This window comes from Vanellus vanellus (assembly GCF_965231255.1).
Source record: "Vanellus vanellus genome assembly, chromosome: 7".
NCBI lineage: Eukaryota > Metazoa > Chordata > Aves > Charadriiformes > Charadriidae > Vanellus > Vanellus vanellus.
In genome coordinates, this window is record NC_138912.1 from 38,121,305 (window position 1) to 38,137,351 (window position 16,047).

A 16,047-nucleotide genomic window follows, 5' to 3' on the forward strand; every position below is an offset into this window, starting at 1 on the left:
TGGCTCACAAACAGTCATGTCTGTTAGGAGCAAACATGACTTCCAGAAAAAGTGGAAGTGGTTTCTATCTCCTCTCAAACACATATGGGGATGAATTTGGGTGGCAAGCTGCTTACTGAAGCTTTGTTCGATCCACTGAAAGGCAGGGTGGAGGGAGAAGAAGGACACAACGGCCGCAACCCTTCCCATCTGTCAAATAACAGCTGAGCTTTTCTGTGCCCACAACTCATGCAGAACTACAACAAACACACAGCCAGAAAGATAAGTAAAATATATCAGAACAGGAAGAATATACAGGTTAACACCTTCCAAAAGCCACATTATGAGAGGCCAATTCTTCAAGGGGCAAACACTGCAAGGACAGAGGATCTACAGCGAGCAGGTTCCACTCCTGCTGTATCTGCAAATTATCACACTACCAAAAAGAAAGCCACTTCAGGAACCTGGGAAAAGCAGACCTATGTAGCTCATTTTTTACCCTCTTTACTAGAGATCTTTCACAGCCAGCAAACATAACCACAGTCAGCAGCGCAGTCACCCAAACCCACGTTAGGTAACCGGGATTACGTCCACTCTTTGGCTGGCAGGATCACCAAGGACCAATGCAAAGCATTTTTCTCCCTCTTGAACACCTCAATCCACTGCACAGGCAGGTCATTGAGCACATAAAGACATCAGAGAGAACACCAAGAGCTCCCTAGGTTGCCAGTGTCAACGCTTTCATCTGTAGCATGTCCTGACAGCACCACGGTCACCCCTTGCACAGCACTCTTTACCTGCACAGAAATCCTCCTCATCCTCATGCTGGTAGGGCTGCTCTTGAACAAGATTCTTCCTGTATACTCGCCCCCCGATCCTTATCAGGGTGGGCCGCAGAACGTCCATCCTGCTCCTCCTCCTAATGCGAAAACAAAGACAGCTTTGCTAACTTATGCCAAGGAAAGGTAAATCCTGAGGTTTCCTTGGGGATAATTTGTAAGAGCAGCAGGGGAGCTCTGAGGGGCTCAGCAGTAAAGAGCAAGGTCTGTACCTCCGGAAAAGCATTCACTCTTCCTATAGGCATATACGAGAGATTTCAGAAAACCACTGCCTTCTCAAACCTTACATCACTCATTCAAAGACTAATTTTATGGGAACTTCAAGTATACTCTTTGTTGTCTCACAAAGCAGAATCAAGTAAAACTGGGAAATTTAAGCAATGTAAGACACATAATGAAGCATCTTTTTTTTTTCCCCTGCAAGGAGGTCTGCAACTGATCACTGCTCTCCCTGAAACTCACAAGTTTTAGCTAAAACTCACTGTGGCCTCAGTCAATGTCTTGGCTGTCTTAGCACTTTTCAGGATTCTGAACAGTTTCACCTCTTTACTCTCCACAGCTGCACACCAAAGAGACCCCAGCCTTTTGCGAACAATCCCCTACAGCATCCACCTCTCTCACAATACCTACCGTTCTCTGCTAGTTTCTCAAAGGCCTGAGGAGCTCTTCCAAAGCAAACACTGTTCCCTGGACCTGCTTGAGCTGGGGATGGCTGGGGAAGGGAAACAAAGCGACCTCCTGCCTTCCACCTCAGAGCGGTAAGTTTGAGGCATATGCGTAAAAGCCTTACGCTGCCCTGCGTTACTCCAAACGACATGAGAAACATCGAGTTAAGCTTTTTTTTTTTTTTTTTTTGTACAGCAGAGAGCATTTTATGGTGAAAAAGCAACGGGGTGACTCAAAGAACCGGCCGGGCACCTGTCAAACACTTCAATCACATCTTCAGCACTTCAGGTTCAAGGTTTGCTGAAAGTGTTAACGTGGGATATGTTCTGTTTTTAAAAAATAGAAGTTCCTGTTACCCATAACACAAAATCTCCACCAAAACGCTCGCCTATCGTCAGAGGCAAGGAGGGCGGTCAACGGCGGCGGGGAAGCCTCCCCACCGCCCCTCAGGCCCGGAGGCTAACGGCCGCCCCAACCGTTGCCAATGGTTACCGGAAGTAGGGAGGGGCCGCGCGCGCCGCGCCCCTCCCCAGCATACACCGCGAGGGCGATCACGCGCGCCGCCTGCGCCAAGCCGTCCGGGCGGCCGGGTGAGGCTCGGAGGGACCGGAACGCCCCGGGAAGGGGAAGAGGGGGGTGCGGCTGGTCCCGGGAGGAGAAGAGCGCTGGGATGAATGGGAGCGGGGCGGGGGGGAGAGGCTGGCGGGGATGGCGGGGCGGGAGGGGGACGGCGGCGGCCTCACTCACCGGGAAGCAGCTCCCTACGGAAGCCGGGGAGGGGCCATGGTGGGGAGGGGTGGGCCCTGAGGCGATGCGGCGCATGCGCCGTGGCGCCACCGAGGGCGCCGCCCCGCCCGGCGGGAGTGTGGGCGAGGCGCGGCGCATGCGCAGAGACGGCAGCCCGCCCAAGATGGCGGGCGCCTCAGGCATGAGGCGATGGAGAGGAAAGTGGAGACCCCGTCCTGGTCCGCCGTCCTCCCTGCTTCGTGTTTGCCGCAGCCTCTTTAAAATAAAGACCCTCCCGCCATGCCTAGGAGCCCGCCAGCGGTTTGCGAGCCCCGGTCGGTGTCCTTTGAGCGCAAAGTGTCGCACTTCCCTGACGAGTGGGGAGCTTGGCCTGCCCAGGTTGGTTGGGAAAGGTGTTGCTGGACTTATCGTAGCCGTTTTAAAGGTTTCTTTTGTCCAGGCGTTTTCCTTCACAGCCTCCTGCAAGCTGATGCTCTGTTTTGTATTCCACGCAGTAAATGAAACAACCTTGAGCTTAACTATGAATGAACACACAATTCCTAGTTGTGACGGCCTTTTAAAAACCTATTTTCCGCACTAAATCCATCAGTGCTTTTCACAGGCGCTGTCTGGAATAGCTTAAAGAGGCTGCAGAAGTGTATTAAATGGGTAGGATAAAAGAAATGCATTAAATGGGCAGATTAATTGGGAAATGCTTCTAAGTGGTTTGGAGGAGTAGCAAGTGCTGTCACTCAGAAGTGCCAAGTGACAACTTTTTTACTATTGGAGAGGTACATGACATGTTTAAGCACTCCATCATGACAAAAGTACAGCCAATACCTCTTAAAAATAAGGCTGGGAAAGGGATGTGCAAAAGGTGACCGGGCTTGTGCTGTATAGACAAACAGATGCTTAGCTGCTGCAGGTTTAGATCAAATGCAGTATTCTAAAAGCAAAAGCACATCTGGAGTGGTGCAGAGCGCAGTTGCTGCAAATTAGGCGCCGTGTGGCTTCGTGCAGGGTGCGGCGCTGGACCTGGCAGTCCTGCAGGTTTCCAGGTTTTATGAGGACTTTTTCCATGTTTGTGCTCCTGGAAACAAGGCAAAAAGAGGGGGGGGAGAGACTTTTTATGACCCTGGGGAGCGGGAAATGTGCCAGGCAGCTGAAGGCCAGTGAATTCAGGCCAGCGACCTGCGCCAGGTTATTTTTATGCACACTCCGATGGTGCTGCTGAATTCCCAGGCCCCCTTGTCTGAGGGGTCAGAGCGTGGGTTACCTTCAGTTTTTGGGTGCCACCGCGTGGTGCGACAGCTAACTGCACCCGTCCCTGCTGCGGGTGTATGCCACCTCTCCCACGCAGGGCAGACTCCAACCACCAGCGCTTTGAGGCTGCAGAGCCACGGAGCGGGGGCGGCAGACCAAAGCTATGCTCACTGGCTCTTCCTGGACCTCGCCGCCTTCATCTGCCGACAGATGCGTGCACGGTCGCTGGCTTTGCGCCCTGGGAAACTCCGAGACGCCCTTCCTAACTCCATTTTGCACCCTTTTTTGTTCTTTCAGGCTGGGACGGGGTGAAATGGCAGCCTCTTCCTCATCCTCTTCAGCCGGCGGAGTCAGCGGCAGCTCTGTAACAGGATCGGGGTTCAGCGTTTCAGACATGGCGTCACCCCGAAAAGCCCTCTTCACTTACCCCAAAGGAGCCGGGGAGATGCTGGAAGGTGATTGCTCCTTTGCCCTTCCCCTTCCCTGCTCGTCCTGGTGTGCAGGCAGCCCTGCAAGGGAGTTTCCAAACTTCGCACTGTGCTGTCTTTTTGGACTTTAGCTGGCAAAAGCTGGAGGGAGGAAGGAAGCTCCAGGGCTTGGGTAGGTCCCAAGCAGCCCCGGCTCTCCCACCACTTGTTCATGAGGAAGTGATTTTTCTGGCAGTCACCTGGTTTTCAGCTCCATGACAACACTCCAGACGAGGAAGCGATCTACCTGAAAGGGAACATGACTGTGTTAATTGCTCATTGTTAGCTAATCCTTTGATGTCGGGCAGGAATTACTGTAAAGATAGCTGAGGCAGGAGTATTTTTCTTGGCAAAACGCGTTCTGGGGTTGGAGTTGATTGGGCTAGTGCAGAAGGCAGCTTGTATCCCTGCTGGCCAGGAAACATAAGGCTTACTTTTGCCCTTGACCCAGGTTAAAACCTCGCCGCAGAGGTCTGCGAGAGGATAAGTCAGGACTAGACTTCTCTTTTAATCATTCAAGGCTAAGCACGTCCCCCTTTTGGGCCCACTCTTGTTGGGGCATTTCTCCAGGGCTGCTTGGAGAGGGTCAGGGCTCTGATCCAGCGTGGCGTCTTGCCTTTGTGTGCCTGAGCCTGCTTTGTCGGGGTTGCCTGAAGTACTCAGGGATGTCGTGACGTCCCTTCCCCTTCTCTGGGTGAGGGAGGAAGGGCAGGTCCTCCAGATGACGGGGTCTGTCTGTCTGTCTGCTCCCCTTGAACTTCCCATGTCGCCACACCACGCACTTGACTGTGTGAGTCTGAGGTTCATTGGGGTGGCCCTGCAGCTCAGAAGTGACTGCATGCTGGTAGAGACGAACACGGCAGCGCAGGGCAGCCGGGAACTGATCGCTACATCCTTTAAGGACTGTTTTTATTACACATTAGAGCCCATATGCCTGCCTATTGAAGTAATTATGACTAAAGGCTTGCTCATAGAACTTAACAAGCCCTCAAAACAAATTAAAATAATGAAGCACTTCGTGTTACCAAATAGACAGACAGCTGTTCCTCCCAAGAGCCACTCGGCAGGACGGCCAGGCTGGGGAGTCGGAGGAGAGGGAAGGGTATGTTTGGAAATAGCTCGGGGCAGCAGCAACACAGCGTTTCAACAGCTTGCAAGAGGATGCTCTGAGCACAGCAAAACTCCAACTCTTCCTTCTTACCTGGGGTTCCGCTTCAGATTAGATTTTCCAGGGCCAGGGGTCTGTTTCTACCCTTAGTCTTTAAAATTGCTTCTCTTCCTCGGTTTTTACGGCATGGAGCTTTTGCTTGAATTTGTTTGAGCTGACCTGTTTACCAGTAACACAGCAGTTTGTCTGCTCTGGGTGTCAGCGACAACTAAACACTGTCCCTGTCACAGGAAGCTTTAAATTAGCTTTTTAATTTCTGAGATTAAAAGCGATACACCCGTTCTTTTGTCAGGCAGGTGCTAGTGGGGTAGCTGCATGCCAGTTTCCCCTTCAAAAATCCCCACTAACTGAATGATTTTTATTGTTACTCTGTCTCGCTTGTTTTTAAATAAACCCTTATTTTGGGGTTGTTTTTTTAGAAATAGTATAAACTATGTCAGTACTTGGCACACAATTAGCCACGTATTCCAGATTGCTTTATTTCTGAGACAGTTGTGTGATCAATTACTGATTTAGATGGCAAGATACACATTATTTGAAATCCTTTATGTGGGGTTATGGTCGAAGCCTGTGGGAAATCATAAAGCATTATAAGGACACAAGCGTCTGAGCCCCGAGGGAAACCAAGACTGCTGTAATATTAGCTGGCTTCTCCTTAGCTTACCTTCTATTTAAAATGGACCAAAATTGCTTGACAGAGGGGATGTAGCAGAATATCAGCCGGGACATCTCCCAGGTAGCACAGCCATTCCCCGGCAGCACCAGGAGCCAGCCAAAGCCCCCGCACAGGATTTGAGTGTGGGGCCGTACGGGCTAGAAACCGGAACGCTGCATGCTCGGCACAGGGGAAAGTGTCGGAATAGGCAAATGGGGAAACCCACACCTCAAACGTAAAAATAGAAGGTCGGCGGCACTCAGTTAAGGCTGCTCAGTCTTAAAACTCTCAGATTTAACCACCTCCCTTTTTCTGTTTACAGATGGCTCTGAAAGATTCCTCTGTGAGTCTGTCTTCAGCTATCAGGTTGCATCTACATTAAAGCAAGTGAAACACGGTAAGCACCGAAACGCCGTCTGTTTTAACTGCATGTTGATCGGGGAAGATGGCAGGGGAGCGCGGAGAAAAGGCTGACATGCTCTCGGGTGCCAACCACAAAAAAGCAGAATAGCCTTTTAAGTTGGCAAATTAACGCTAAGTCAGACCATCACCGAGTCCTTTTGCAAGCCCTATGCAAAGTGACGGGAACCCACACAGCCTGGGTGGGAACAGGCTGTGCCTTTCGAAGCTTGTTTTTCCATCGCTGTGTGCCGTGCTGCCTTCACGAGAGAGGTGAGGCTAGAAGAGGAGGTTATGGGCAGGAAACGCCCACGCTCTGATCTTGGCCTAGCGCTGACTGTCTCTTCGGCCTTGGGCAAAGAGACACCTGATTCCACCTTTGTTTCTCTGCCGAGCCCTAGTGACATTGGCAGGGTCAAGCCAGGTTTCCAAAGGTGCTAAGGAGATGACGGATGCGCAGGTGCCTGGAGTGGCGTGATGGGGCTGACTCCACTCCCTGCCTCCCCAAGAAAGAGCCTTACACCTTGTCTGAATTTCTACTTCCCTCCCGGGGCCTTCGCTCGCCTCCCAGGTGCCTGTAACTGAACGATGGGCTTGACTGCACGGCAGCTCGCATTCTCGAGACGTTGGGCAGAGCTCAGCACCCGCCCGCGTCTGCTGCTCAAGGGTCACATCCTTTCTGGTCCCCACCTCTTGTCAGCTAGAACGGGTACTTCCATGTGTTGTCTCAGACCGGAGAGGTTTCCTGTCCTCAGCCGGCGAGGGTTGCCAGGAGGAGGTCTAGGGGACGTGCAGCAGCTTGCAAGGCTGTGATCCTGTATTTCTGAACCAAAAACCAAAGCTGAATTTCAGAGCCATTATTTCCACATCTCCGGCACTACTGCAGCTGTAGCTACTGGGGGCTGCTGCACGGACTGGTACCCTGATAAGCACCAGCCTTTGAAACTGGTTTGCGGAGCGCCGGTCACCTCCCTGTAAGAAAGGGGAAAGGCTTAAAAAAAGATTGAGGTCATCATTTTTTGGCTTGTTTGTTTGACAGTTACTAAAAGCGCTCAGTTGCAGCAGGTGGAGTGAGAACCGGCCCTCTTAAAATCATCCACTGCTGCAGTCAGCATAAATTGTGTGCATTTTATGTTACACCTCTTGTTAATAAGTCGGCTCGTATTGGGCCTTTTCTCCAAGATGCCGCCACTTCCAGCAGAGCCAAGAGAAGAAGGGCTGTCCTCATCTCCGTACCGCTGCAGCTAATTTAATTGAAAATGGAGCCTGCGTGCCCAACGCACAACTGGTTTTAAATAAAGCTGAGAGGAACAAGTTGTCTTGGGGATTCCTGGGGAAGCAGCCCATCTCTGCATGGGGACCTCCATGTCGTTAGCATTGCTCTGATTGCAGAGCCTTTCTGCTACAGTCATCCAAGTCCTCCTCAAAGGACCTTCATTAAAACAAGGAGTTCCTCGCGCTGCACCTACCTCTACCGTGGGCTGACCAAGCCCTGTCTGAACTTCTCTGTTCTTTTGCGCTATAAATATTTATGCTAAAGAAATGAGCTTCATCCTGTTTTCACCCCCATACGCTAATCGGCCTCGTGTTTCCCTGTTAGGACTTGAATTTACACGGCACAGGCAGGGACGGGTAAATACACATTCAGCGGCGGACGAGGCAGAAAAGCCTGTCCCTGCTTTCTCCTGTGATCTGGCGAGGTCTCGCCATTCGCACAGGGCGTCGTGTAGAGTGGGTTTGTGTTCAGATGGGCTCGTTGGGGTTTATTCTACTCTATTCCCCATTGACAGCTGGGAATTTGCATCTAATTGAAAGCTTTAATTGCGCTGTCATTGCAAACCGCAGTTACCTTTGAACTTCTCGCAGATCAACAAGTTGCACGGATGGAAAAACTGGCCGGTCTGGTGGAAGAGCTGGAGGCAGATGAGTGGAGGTACAAGCCAATAGAGCAGCTCCTGGGATTCACTCCCTCCTCGGGCTGAGCGTGTCTGGATCGCTGCTGTCAGGGAACAGAAGAAAAACATTCTCTGGCCTGGCTTCAAAACACACCCCCGTTTATCAGGATGCTGACAGCTGCATCGGCAGGACTGGGCTGCTTTTTTTTTTTTTTTTTTTAAGTTGAGAGTGAGGATCCCCCGTAAAGCTGCCAGTAAATGGAAATGACGGGATTCTTTAAGTCCTCTGCAGCGTTAGTGTCTTGGCAGGGCTCGGTTTCTGTAACTTAGAAGGTAGGATCAGTTTTACAGAACTCGGAGAATCACCTTATTGTTTACAGAGCAGGGAAGACTTACAGAGCAGTGGTGGGGAAAGCAACCTAGTAACTCAGTCTGGCCTTTCCCCAGCGTGTGGCCGAAGGACTGGGTGATCCGCGGGCTGGGAAGCCTGCATCTTTGCCACTTGAGCCAGGCCTCTGCAGAGCAGCGGTACAGCACCCTGCCAAAAATGCTCTTCAGCCCTAGCCATTGTTTTGGGGGATGAACAGGATGAGAACTGTCCTGGGTCAACCGAGAGGGGGCAAGCGGTGATGCTTTCTCCAGAGGCACCTGGTGTATTGCGGTTCTCTCTCCGTTGCTGCTTCTTTTGTGTCTGCCCAGCAAGCGCTGGTAGGACACTGCTCGCTAATGTAGAAGCTGTATCTTTAATAACTCTTTTCCCTCTTTAGTATCTATTAGATTGCTCTGTGATAATAAAATAATTCTGTCTTTGAAACCGTTTATCTTTTCAAAGCTTGGTGCGGGGGGGGGGGCAGATGAAAGAAACAATCAGCTGTTCAGTAGGTAACGGGAGATTTAATGAAGCTTAGAGGCAGCTTGGCTGTTATGATGGTCAACTTCAGTTCAATTTAAAAAAACCCTCTGAGAGGAACCAAACCATGCTCGGTTTACGCTCAGAAATTGATTGATTTAAATCAGATTTTAACCCTGGTTTAACTCTGCTAGCAGAAAACTCTTATTTAAATCCACCCATTTTAATCACCTTGGGTTTTGTTTGTACTTCACTGCTGTTCTTGAGGGGAACTGGATTTCTATTTTCTGGCATAACCATTTCAACATGTTAATTTTCCATTGATTAGAGCCTTAACTCCACGTTCTCACTAGCCAGCAGGGGGATAGGCTCAGCACTGTATTTAAGCAATTGTACGACTTACTGCTCCAGATGCCTAATTCTTCCATTTTCAACGTCTTATTTATGAGATCATTTTATTTTTACTCACTACTTCAGTCCAGCTGCATCTGGATTGAAACAGATTCATTTGAATCCATCTTAGTTATATCACCAACTATTTGTGTGAGCTAAAACTAAGGGGAAAAAAGTACACAGACACGTTCAGCGTTTGTGTCTGTTTAGAAATTATTTCTAGTATCAGAGTCAGCTTTTCGTGATCCAGAGCCACACGCCGCCCAAAAGCCAGCCCCGATGTGCAGAGGAAGCCCCAGTTCCAGCTCCGCACCCATGGAAATTCACTGTGCGGTTTCTGAAACCGCGTACGGGCGTTCTCACGTAAGGCTGAGACGTGTCCCACGCCGCCTTCCCCCCCCTGTGCACAGCCCGGAAAAACCTCCTCCCCGGCCCTGGAGGGCCGCCAGCCACTGCTCTGCGGGGGCCTCCTGCACAGCAAGCGGGTCCGCGGCCAGTATCGCTTCAAACGTGATGGCATTCGGTATGAAAACGCCATCCCAGATGGGGTTATTTTGAAAAGGAAGGAGCGTTTCGATCGTCGACTTCTTTGTTTGTTTGAAACCATCTATTTTTTAATCCTGCTTGTTCCAGCTACCTCAACCTACCTTGGCCAAACTTGTCAAAAATATCCCCGTATCAAGAGAACGTCGTGGGTTGGGAACGGAGCCCTGAACTCCCCCTCGCTCGCGCCGAGTCCCACCCACTCGCCGACCCTACGTGCTGCAGCCGGCATAATGAGATGCAGAAAGAGCTTTTCTTTTTTACTGCTCGATGTGAAATTTTTCCACTCCGCCAGCCCTCCGGGGACGCTGGGGGATCGGTGCCTCCGGCTCTGCCGAGGGGACGTAGCACCTAAGCATTGCCCAGATCTCCCCACAAGCCTGATGCATGCCAAAAATCTCCAAAACACGGTGGGGCTGAGATTTCCACCCCCTCGCCCTCCTCCCATTCCTTGTTTTCCAGCCGTTTCTCTGCGGCTGGATGGAGCGGGAGCAGGGAACGTCCCCGGCTCTGTGCCGTACATGGCTTGTTTGTGTGTGTGCCCAGCACCAAAATAGACACATGTGCGAGAGCCATGGAGAGGAAGTGAAAAGTTCACCCTGTACAGTACTACTAATGCAAAAACATGTTGTTGGCCGTTCCCTCCTCCTGCTCAGTAAACACTTTATATAGGGCGGTGAAAACTGGAGGGATTCCTGCACGGTAAAATCAAAAAAAAACCCACACCAACCCTGTGCTCCCCTTCCTCCAAAGGCAGGTTTGCCTTTGGATGCTCCCCGCCTGCCGTATTAGTGCTTCGCAGAGCCGGGAATTCCTCCTCAGGGTTTTGAAGCACCGCTACCCCTCCTGCCTCCCAGCTCAGGGGTCTCTGCAGCATCACTGGGGGCAGCTATTTGGAGGCTGCAGCTGAGAGCGGAGCGGTGGGGGGGGAAGGGAGCCTGTCAGCTGCGAGCAAAAGTTGATGCGGGGAGGGGAGGGAAAATAAAATTAAAAAAAATCTATTAAAAAAAAAAAACTGAACAAAGAGCCCCGTTCAGGGCTGCTGGTTGGTTTTCCTGTGGGTGCTCGCAGCAGAACGTTATGTACCGGCGCACAAGCCCTGCTCACGCCTCCCCTCCCCAGCTCCTCGGGCTGGGGACGGTGCCAAGGCACGCGCTCGCTTTGCCGCCTGGCCAAAACACCCGGCCGGGGAGGGCCTCTCCCCCCTACTGAGGATGCGGGTGCGTGGGGCAGCACCCCCAAAACACTGGCTACTGGCTTCTGCCTGCAATGGGGGGCAAAAGAATCCAAGGGGAGAGGAATTTCAGAGCCCCCACCCTGCAAACGGCATGGGGCCGACACAACACTCAGCATCTCGGCTGCCAAAACCCATCCACCATCACCCTCAGACGCATGTCCCTCATTTCCTCCGCACGTCGTGGGCAGGCAGCCTGCCTGCAGCTGCTTGTCCCAGGGGCGAGAGATGGGCCCGAAAGGTTTGGCTGCTGCGGCGGAGACCTGCCCGGCCGGCGGCACGCTGGGACCTGCTGCAGTGTCCCACCCAGCCCGCAGCCTTTGGCTCGCCTGTGGGAGCTGGCCATGGGCTTGGTGTGGGGGATACGCAGGGTCACCCCGGTGTGCCTGTCACCCCCTGCCACAGGACCCGGTGACTGAGGATGGAGAAGGTGCAAAGGACACCCACTCTTCAGGCACTTAGGGGACATTCCAAAAAACCACAGTCCTCCCCCAAGCTCAGCCCCCTTGTTACGTACCCCACGCGAATGGCCACAGAGGATCACACCAGCCTCGCTGCCAACCCTGGATGGTGATCATGTGTTGAAAAAACACGTAAATCTATCTAAAAGTGACTTTTTGGGCCATAGAGCTGCTGAGAACCAACATGAAGACAAGGACTACCCCACGGGCAGTGGCAGCCACCCCACGGGGCAGGAATTTCCCCCCCCCCCCCCAGCATACATGGGGCATAGTTTGCACCCAACGTGCGCCGAAGCACTGGCTGAGCCCCCCATACATCTCCCTTTCTCCTCCTCCTCCTCCTTCTCCTTCCCAGCCCCCTCCCCCTGCAGCCATGCAAAACCGCTGAGCTCAGCACATCCCGGGCAGGGGCCCAGTCCAGGACCCTCCCAAACGCCAGCCGCTCCTGCTGGCTCCCGCTTAACCCTTTGCAAAGCCGGCAGGGCTGGAAATCACAGCGATCGAGCAAATCTCATCATGGAAGGGGCAGGGAAGGGGTGTCCCACAAGGCACAGCCCGCTGGGAACAAACTGTCCAGAAAGTTTCATCCATCATCCCCCCCCCCTTTTGCTCTCCCCAGAAAGGGCGGCAGGTCAGGGTGGGGGGAAAGACACGCCGCTCGGCCACAAAACTCACGCTGGGTTTACGCCAGCGACAATACCCCGGGGAGGGGAAGTGCAGGGATTACTAATACTATAGTTAAAACTTTGCTTTCTAGCCCAAAACCATTTCTAGAGGCTCTGCTGCAGAAGAGCAACCCCAGTCGCAGTCTCTTTTTAGGAAGGAAAAGGAGCTGCGAGCCCCGCAACGCCTCCCCCTCCCAGGAGAAGCGCGAGCACGCAGCATCACCTTAGGATTATTTTATTTCAGAGATCAAAAATTATGTTTCACTCTAAAACTTGCCATCACACCAGAGGCTGCTCGCTCCCCTGCCTACCAGGCAATGTTATGGTAAAGAAAGAAAAATATTTATGCTCAGCTCCAGTATTCAAGCTTATTTTTAGCAAGGCGCCTTCCCTGTGGTCCTTTACCTCATTTTTGTTTATTTGCCGTTTTCCCCCTGTTTTGACCCCAAAGCCAGTAGTTCCTCATCTATTTTCAGCCTCACCCACTGAACGTTTGTACCAATGTCTTGGTGGTTGCAGGGAGAAAAAAAACCCACAAGTTAGATTTTGTTAAAAACAGGATCCCAAGTACCATCCAACCATTTGTGCGCGTATTTCGATGGATTGTGCGGCGAGTGCGCAAATACCGGTGTATATTTTTAACTGCTGGGGTTGGGGTTTGTTCATTTTCTGTCCCGAAAAGCAGAGCAGTAGCCCTGCATGCCGTGGGCGCAAGCCAGGGCTTGTTCCCAGATCCCCACACGTCCCCTCCTCCCCACTGCTCCCTGGGATGCTGCCCACTCTCCCGAAACGGTGACAAATTCAAGCCCCGCTTCCCTTTTGACCCCTAAAAAGCCATTCCCCACCGCTACTGCTGCTGATGTGGCCGGACCCTCCGCACCCGCTGCCCTGCAGCTCTTGAGTGGGAGAATTTCTCCCTGTCCCCCCACCACAGAGGTCACCGGCGGCGGGCGCAACGCCAGCGTGGGGGGCCTGTCCCCCTCGCTCCCGGCTGGCATTTGCTCTCTGCCGTGTTTATTACTGTGCTGTTATCAATCTCTGCTCAGGAAGGACAGTACCCAAGATAGCTCCCGGAGTGACTTCAGAGTGTGCTCAGCTCCTCCGATAAAGCCGCAGGCAGCACGGTGGGAGGACAAACAAAGCCCTTTATCGCCAATTAATGGGCCTTCGGCTCCCCGCGCTCCTTAGAAAGGTCACGTACGCAGGGGCAGGCACGCACGGACCTGCAGAGAGGGGACACGCTTTCCAGAGCAGAGGGCTCGGAGGGGGATTCTGTCTTGCCCCCCCTTTTACGGGACCATGGGAGGAGGCAGCTGGGATTACTGCTGGCACTGAACAAAATCCCTGGCCCAGCCTGGCCGTGCCCTGCTCTCGCCCCCCTCTGATTTTTAATGCTTTTCACTCCAACAGCCCTTATTTTCTTAAACCTGGACAACGCCAGCTAATGGGATGGTATCAGGCCCTGCCAGCGCTCGCCACCCAAACACCGCCTGGAAGGCGAGGCTGATCCACGGGCACGTCAAAAACACCACCTAAGAAAACCCTCACCGCCCTGTCACCTGCTGCCTGGTGTCGGGCTGGCCGGGGCCTGCTCCACAGCCCAGAGAAGGGTCAGGGAATGGCAAAGTTCAGACATAAACCACCCACAGCATGTCCCCCCGTGCCGCCGCTGTCCCCACAACGTGTCTGAGGCCCAGCGGTGAGGCCTGGGATGGAGTCTGGCCCTGGGGGGACCTGTGGGCTGGGCACTGAGGTGGGGGCCGGGGTGAGGTGCAGGCCCAAGCCAGGCCCTGAGGGGGAGCCGAGGGGGTAAGGCTGAGGCCCTGAGGGCTGAGGCCCAGGCCCTGAGGGGTTGCGCGGGAGGGTTGAGCCCCAGGCCCCAGAAGGTGAGGCCCAAGCACTGAGGGGGAGCCCGGGGCTGAGGCCCAGGCTCTGAGGGGGTGCCCGGTCGGGGGGTTGAGGCCCAGGCCCTGAGGGAGTACCGGGGGGGGGGCGGGGGGGGGTGAGGCCCAGGCCCCGAGGGGGTGGCAGGCCGCCGGGTGCTGCCGAGAGCGTCAGGCGGATTGCACCGGCCCGGCCCAGCCCTCCTGATGCAACCCCCGGCGCCGTTTGCGGGGCCCGGGCCGTGTCCGGATCGGGGCCGGGCCGAGCGGAGCCGAGCAGGGCCGGAGCGGGGAGGAGGGGGGGAAGGAGGGGGGGAAGGAGGGGGAGGGGGCGGGGCCTCCCGCTGTCACCGGGCAGGAGAGACGCCGCGGACGTGCCCCGCGCTCCCATTGGTGGACGCGGGCCGGAGGGGCGGGGCCTTCCGTACCGCCCCTATATAAGGCTGTCGGTGGGCGGTTGGTGGAGCAGAGCGGAGCGGGCGGCGGCGCTATGCCCGGGCTGTGGGAGCGGCTGGCGGGGGGTGAGCGGGGCCGCCTGGAGACCTCCGACTGTGAGTCGCTGGGCAGCGTCTCCGGCTCGGAGGGAGGTGAGTGGAGAGTGGGTGGGAACCCTCCCGGGGGTTCCTGAAGGACGATGGGGTCGTGAGGGGCCCGGGGTCCCTCTGAGGGGCTGGGAGGTGGGCTGAGGGTCCTTGAGGGTGGTGGAGATACCCCTGTGCCTCAATTACACCCCCAAAACCCTTGGACCCCGTGCTGACCTGCTTTTCTGTTCCCTCTGCAGACACCGAGTATGCCGAGGGGGCCTCCCTGCCGGACCTGGACCTGCTGCACGACCCTGAGGATGAGCTGCTGTGCTCCAACCTGATGGACCTGGTCCAGGCCACGCTGGGCAGAGCCCCGCTGGGGTCCAAGCGCTGCTCCCGGCTCCTCATGCCGACCCAGCTCCTGGCGCAGGTGAGGACAGAGCTGCTGCGCCTGGCCTGCAGTGAGCCCTGTGGGCTGCGCGGGGCCCTCCTCGACCTCTGTGTGGAGCACGGCAAGGCCTGTCACGACGTGGGGCACATCGCCGTGGACCCCACCGTGGTGCCCACCTTCCAGCTCACCCTGGTACTCCGGCTGGACTCCCGCCTGTGGCCCAAAATCCAGGGACTCTTCAGCTCGGGGCCGTCTTTCACGCCGCTGAAGCTGAGCACGGGCTTCAGGGTCATCAAAAAGAAGCTGTACAGCTCTGAGCAGCTGCTCATAGAGGAGTGCTGATGGGCTCCCGCCAGAGAAGCAACTTACCCAAGTGCTTTGGAAGAGCTGGTTAGAGCGTGGCGGCTCCCGGCAGCCACTGTAGTTTAGGTTAGGCTGGAGTAGGGCTGTAGGTGGAAGTAGTTCGGGCAGATGGAGGTCTCTGTGGGGTGCCCGCCTGTGCCGGGGCGTCCCTGACGTGGAGCGGGACCCAGGCGGAGATCGCATCACACTGTCGATGATTGTGGAACGATTGTGGTGACTGTGCTCCCGGATGCGGCAGCGGGGCTGCTGGGGGGCAGATGGTCTCCTCCTGTTGGCTGATTAATCGTAGTTCTTGGGGTTTTTTTTGTAACAAGGATTGTAATCAATGGGGTTTCTGGGGGAGGGTGCGTGTGGGAGTGAGTGATGGCTGGGATGTAGGTCTGGATCAAAGGCAAAACAGCACTGCTGGCACCGGGGTTGCTCTGTGTGGGCTCCCGGGATGGCAGGAGGGAGGGGGGGTTCCGAAATCGCGTTGTGTCTTTGATCACGAGAGCGGAGCGTGGTGGGAGAGGGGCGTGCGAGGTGACGCAGGGACGGAGGGCAGGACCCCTCACCGTGACACACCGTGGGCGCTTCATTGGTTACAGTTTACACTCATACACTTGATGTTCAAGTGCAAGACTTCCTATGCAATCATGTCGGGGTGTTTTTTTTACTTTTCTAATAAAACTTGCCTGAATTGA

General features: G+C 54.5%; 3 protein-coding genes and 1 long non-coding RNA gene across 6 annotated transcripts in view; 2 read left to right on the forward strand and 2 right to left on the reverse strand.

The window, feature by feature from the left end:
* ASCC1 (activating signal cointegrator 1 complex subunit 1) overlaps positions 1-2,258 on the reverse strand; it is a 38,437-nt gene extending 36,179 nt beyond the window's left edge. The window contains exons 1-2 of one of the 2 annotated variants that reach the window (XM_082486768.1): positions 2,232-2,258; positions 777-898 (exon numbers count right to left, since the gene is read on the reverse strand). In XM_082486768.1, coding sequence (XP_082342894.1) covers positions 777-885 — 109 coding nt within the window. In that variant the 5' untranslated portion in view covers positions 886-898; positions 2,232-2,258. Of the gene's footprint in view, positions 1-776; positions 899-1,448; positions 1,658-2,231 lie in introns of those variants that run through there. The other variant, XM_082486767.1, reaches the window with a different exon arrangement.
* On the forward strand, positions 2,028-8,865 carry ANAPC16 (anaphase promoting complex subunit 16). 2 transcript variants are annotated; one of them, XM_082486772.1, is made up of 4 exons: positions 2,028-2,074; positions 3,771-3,928; positions 6,086-6,160; positions 8,029-8,865. In XM_082486772.1, exons 2-4 carry the CDS (start codon positions 3,787-3,789, stop codon positions 8,142-8,144), a joined length of 333 nt encoding a protein of 110 aa, XP_082342898.1. In that variant the 5' UTR covers positions 2,028-2,074; positions 3,771-3,786; the 3' UTR covers positions 8,145-8,865. The 2 variants fall into 2 exon arrangements, with proteins under 2 accessions (XP_082342898.1, XP_082342897.1); XM_082486771.1 differs by lacking the exon at positions 8,029-8,865 and adding an exon at positions 7,345-7,619 and having other exon boundaries at positions 2,033-2,074.
* LOC309674679 lies at positions 3,928-8,133 on the reverse strand. Its single transcript, XR_014269418.1, has 3 exons — positions 8,012-8,133; positions 4,141-4,187; positions 3,928-3,982 (listed from the first exon to the last, which is right to left on the reverse strand). It is a non-coding gene; the product is annotated as an uncharacterized lncRNA (long non-coding RNA).
* A 5,695-nt stretch (positions 8,866-14,560) lies between the features above and the next one.
* DDIT4 (DNA damage inducible transcript 4) lies at positions 14,561-16,047 on the forward strand. Its single transcript, XM_082486322.1, has 2 exons — positions 14,561-14,673; positions 14,868-16,047. Exons 1-2 carry the CDS (start codon positions 14,577-14,579, stop codon positions 15,341-15,343), a joined length of 573 nt encoding a protein of 190 aa, XP_082342448.1. The 5' UTR covers positions 14,561-14,576; the 3' UTR covers positions 15,344-16,047.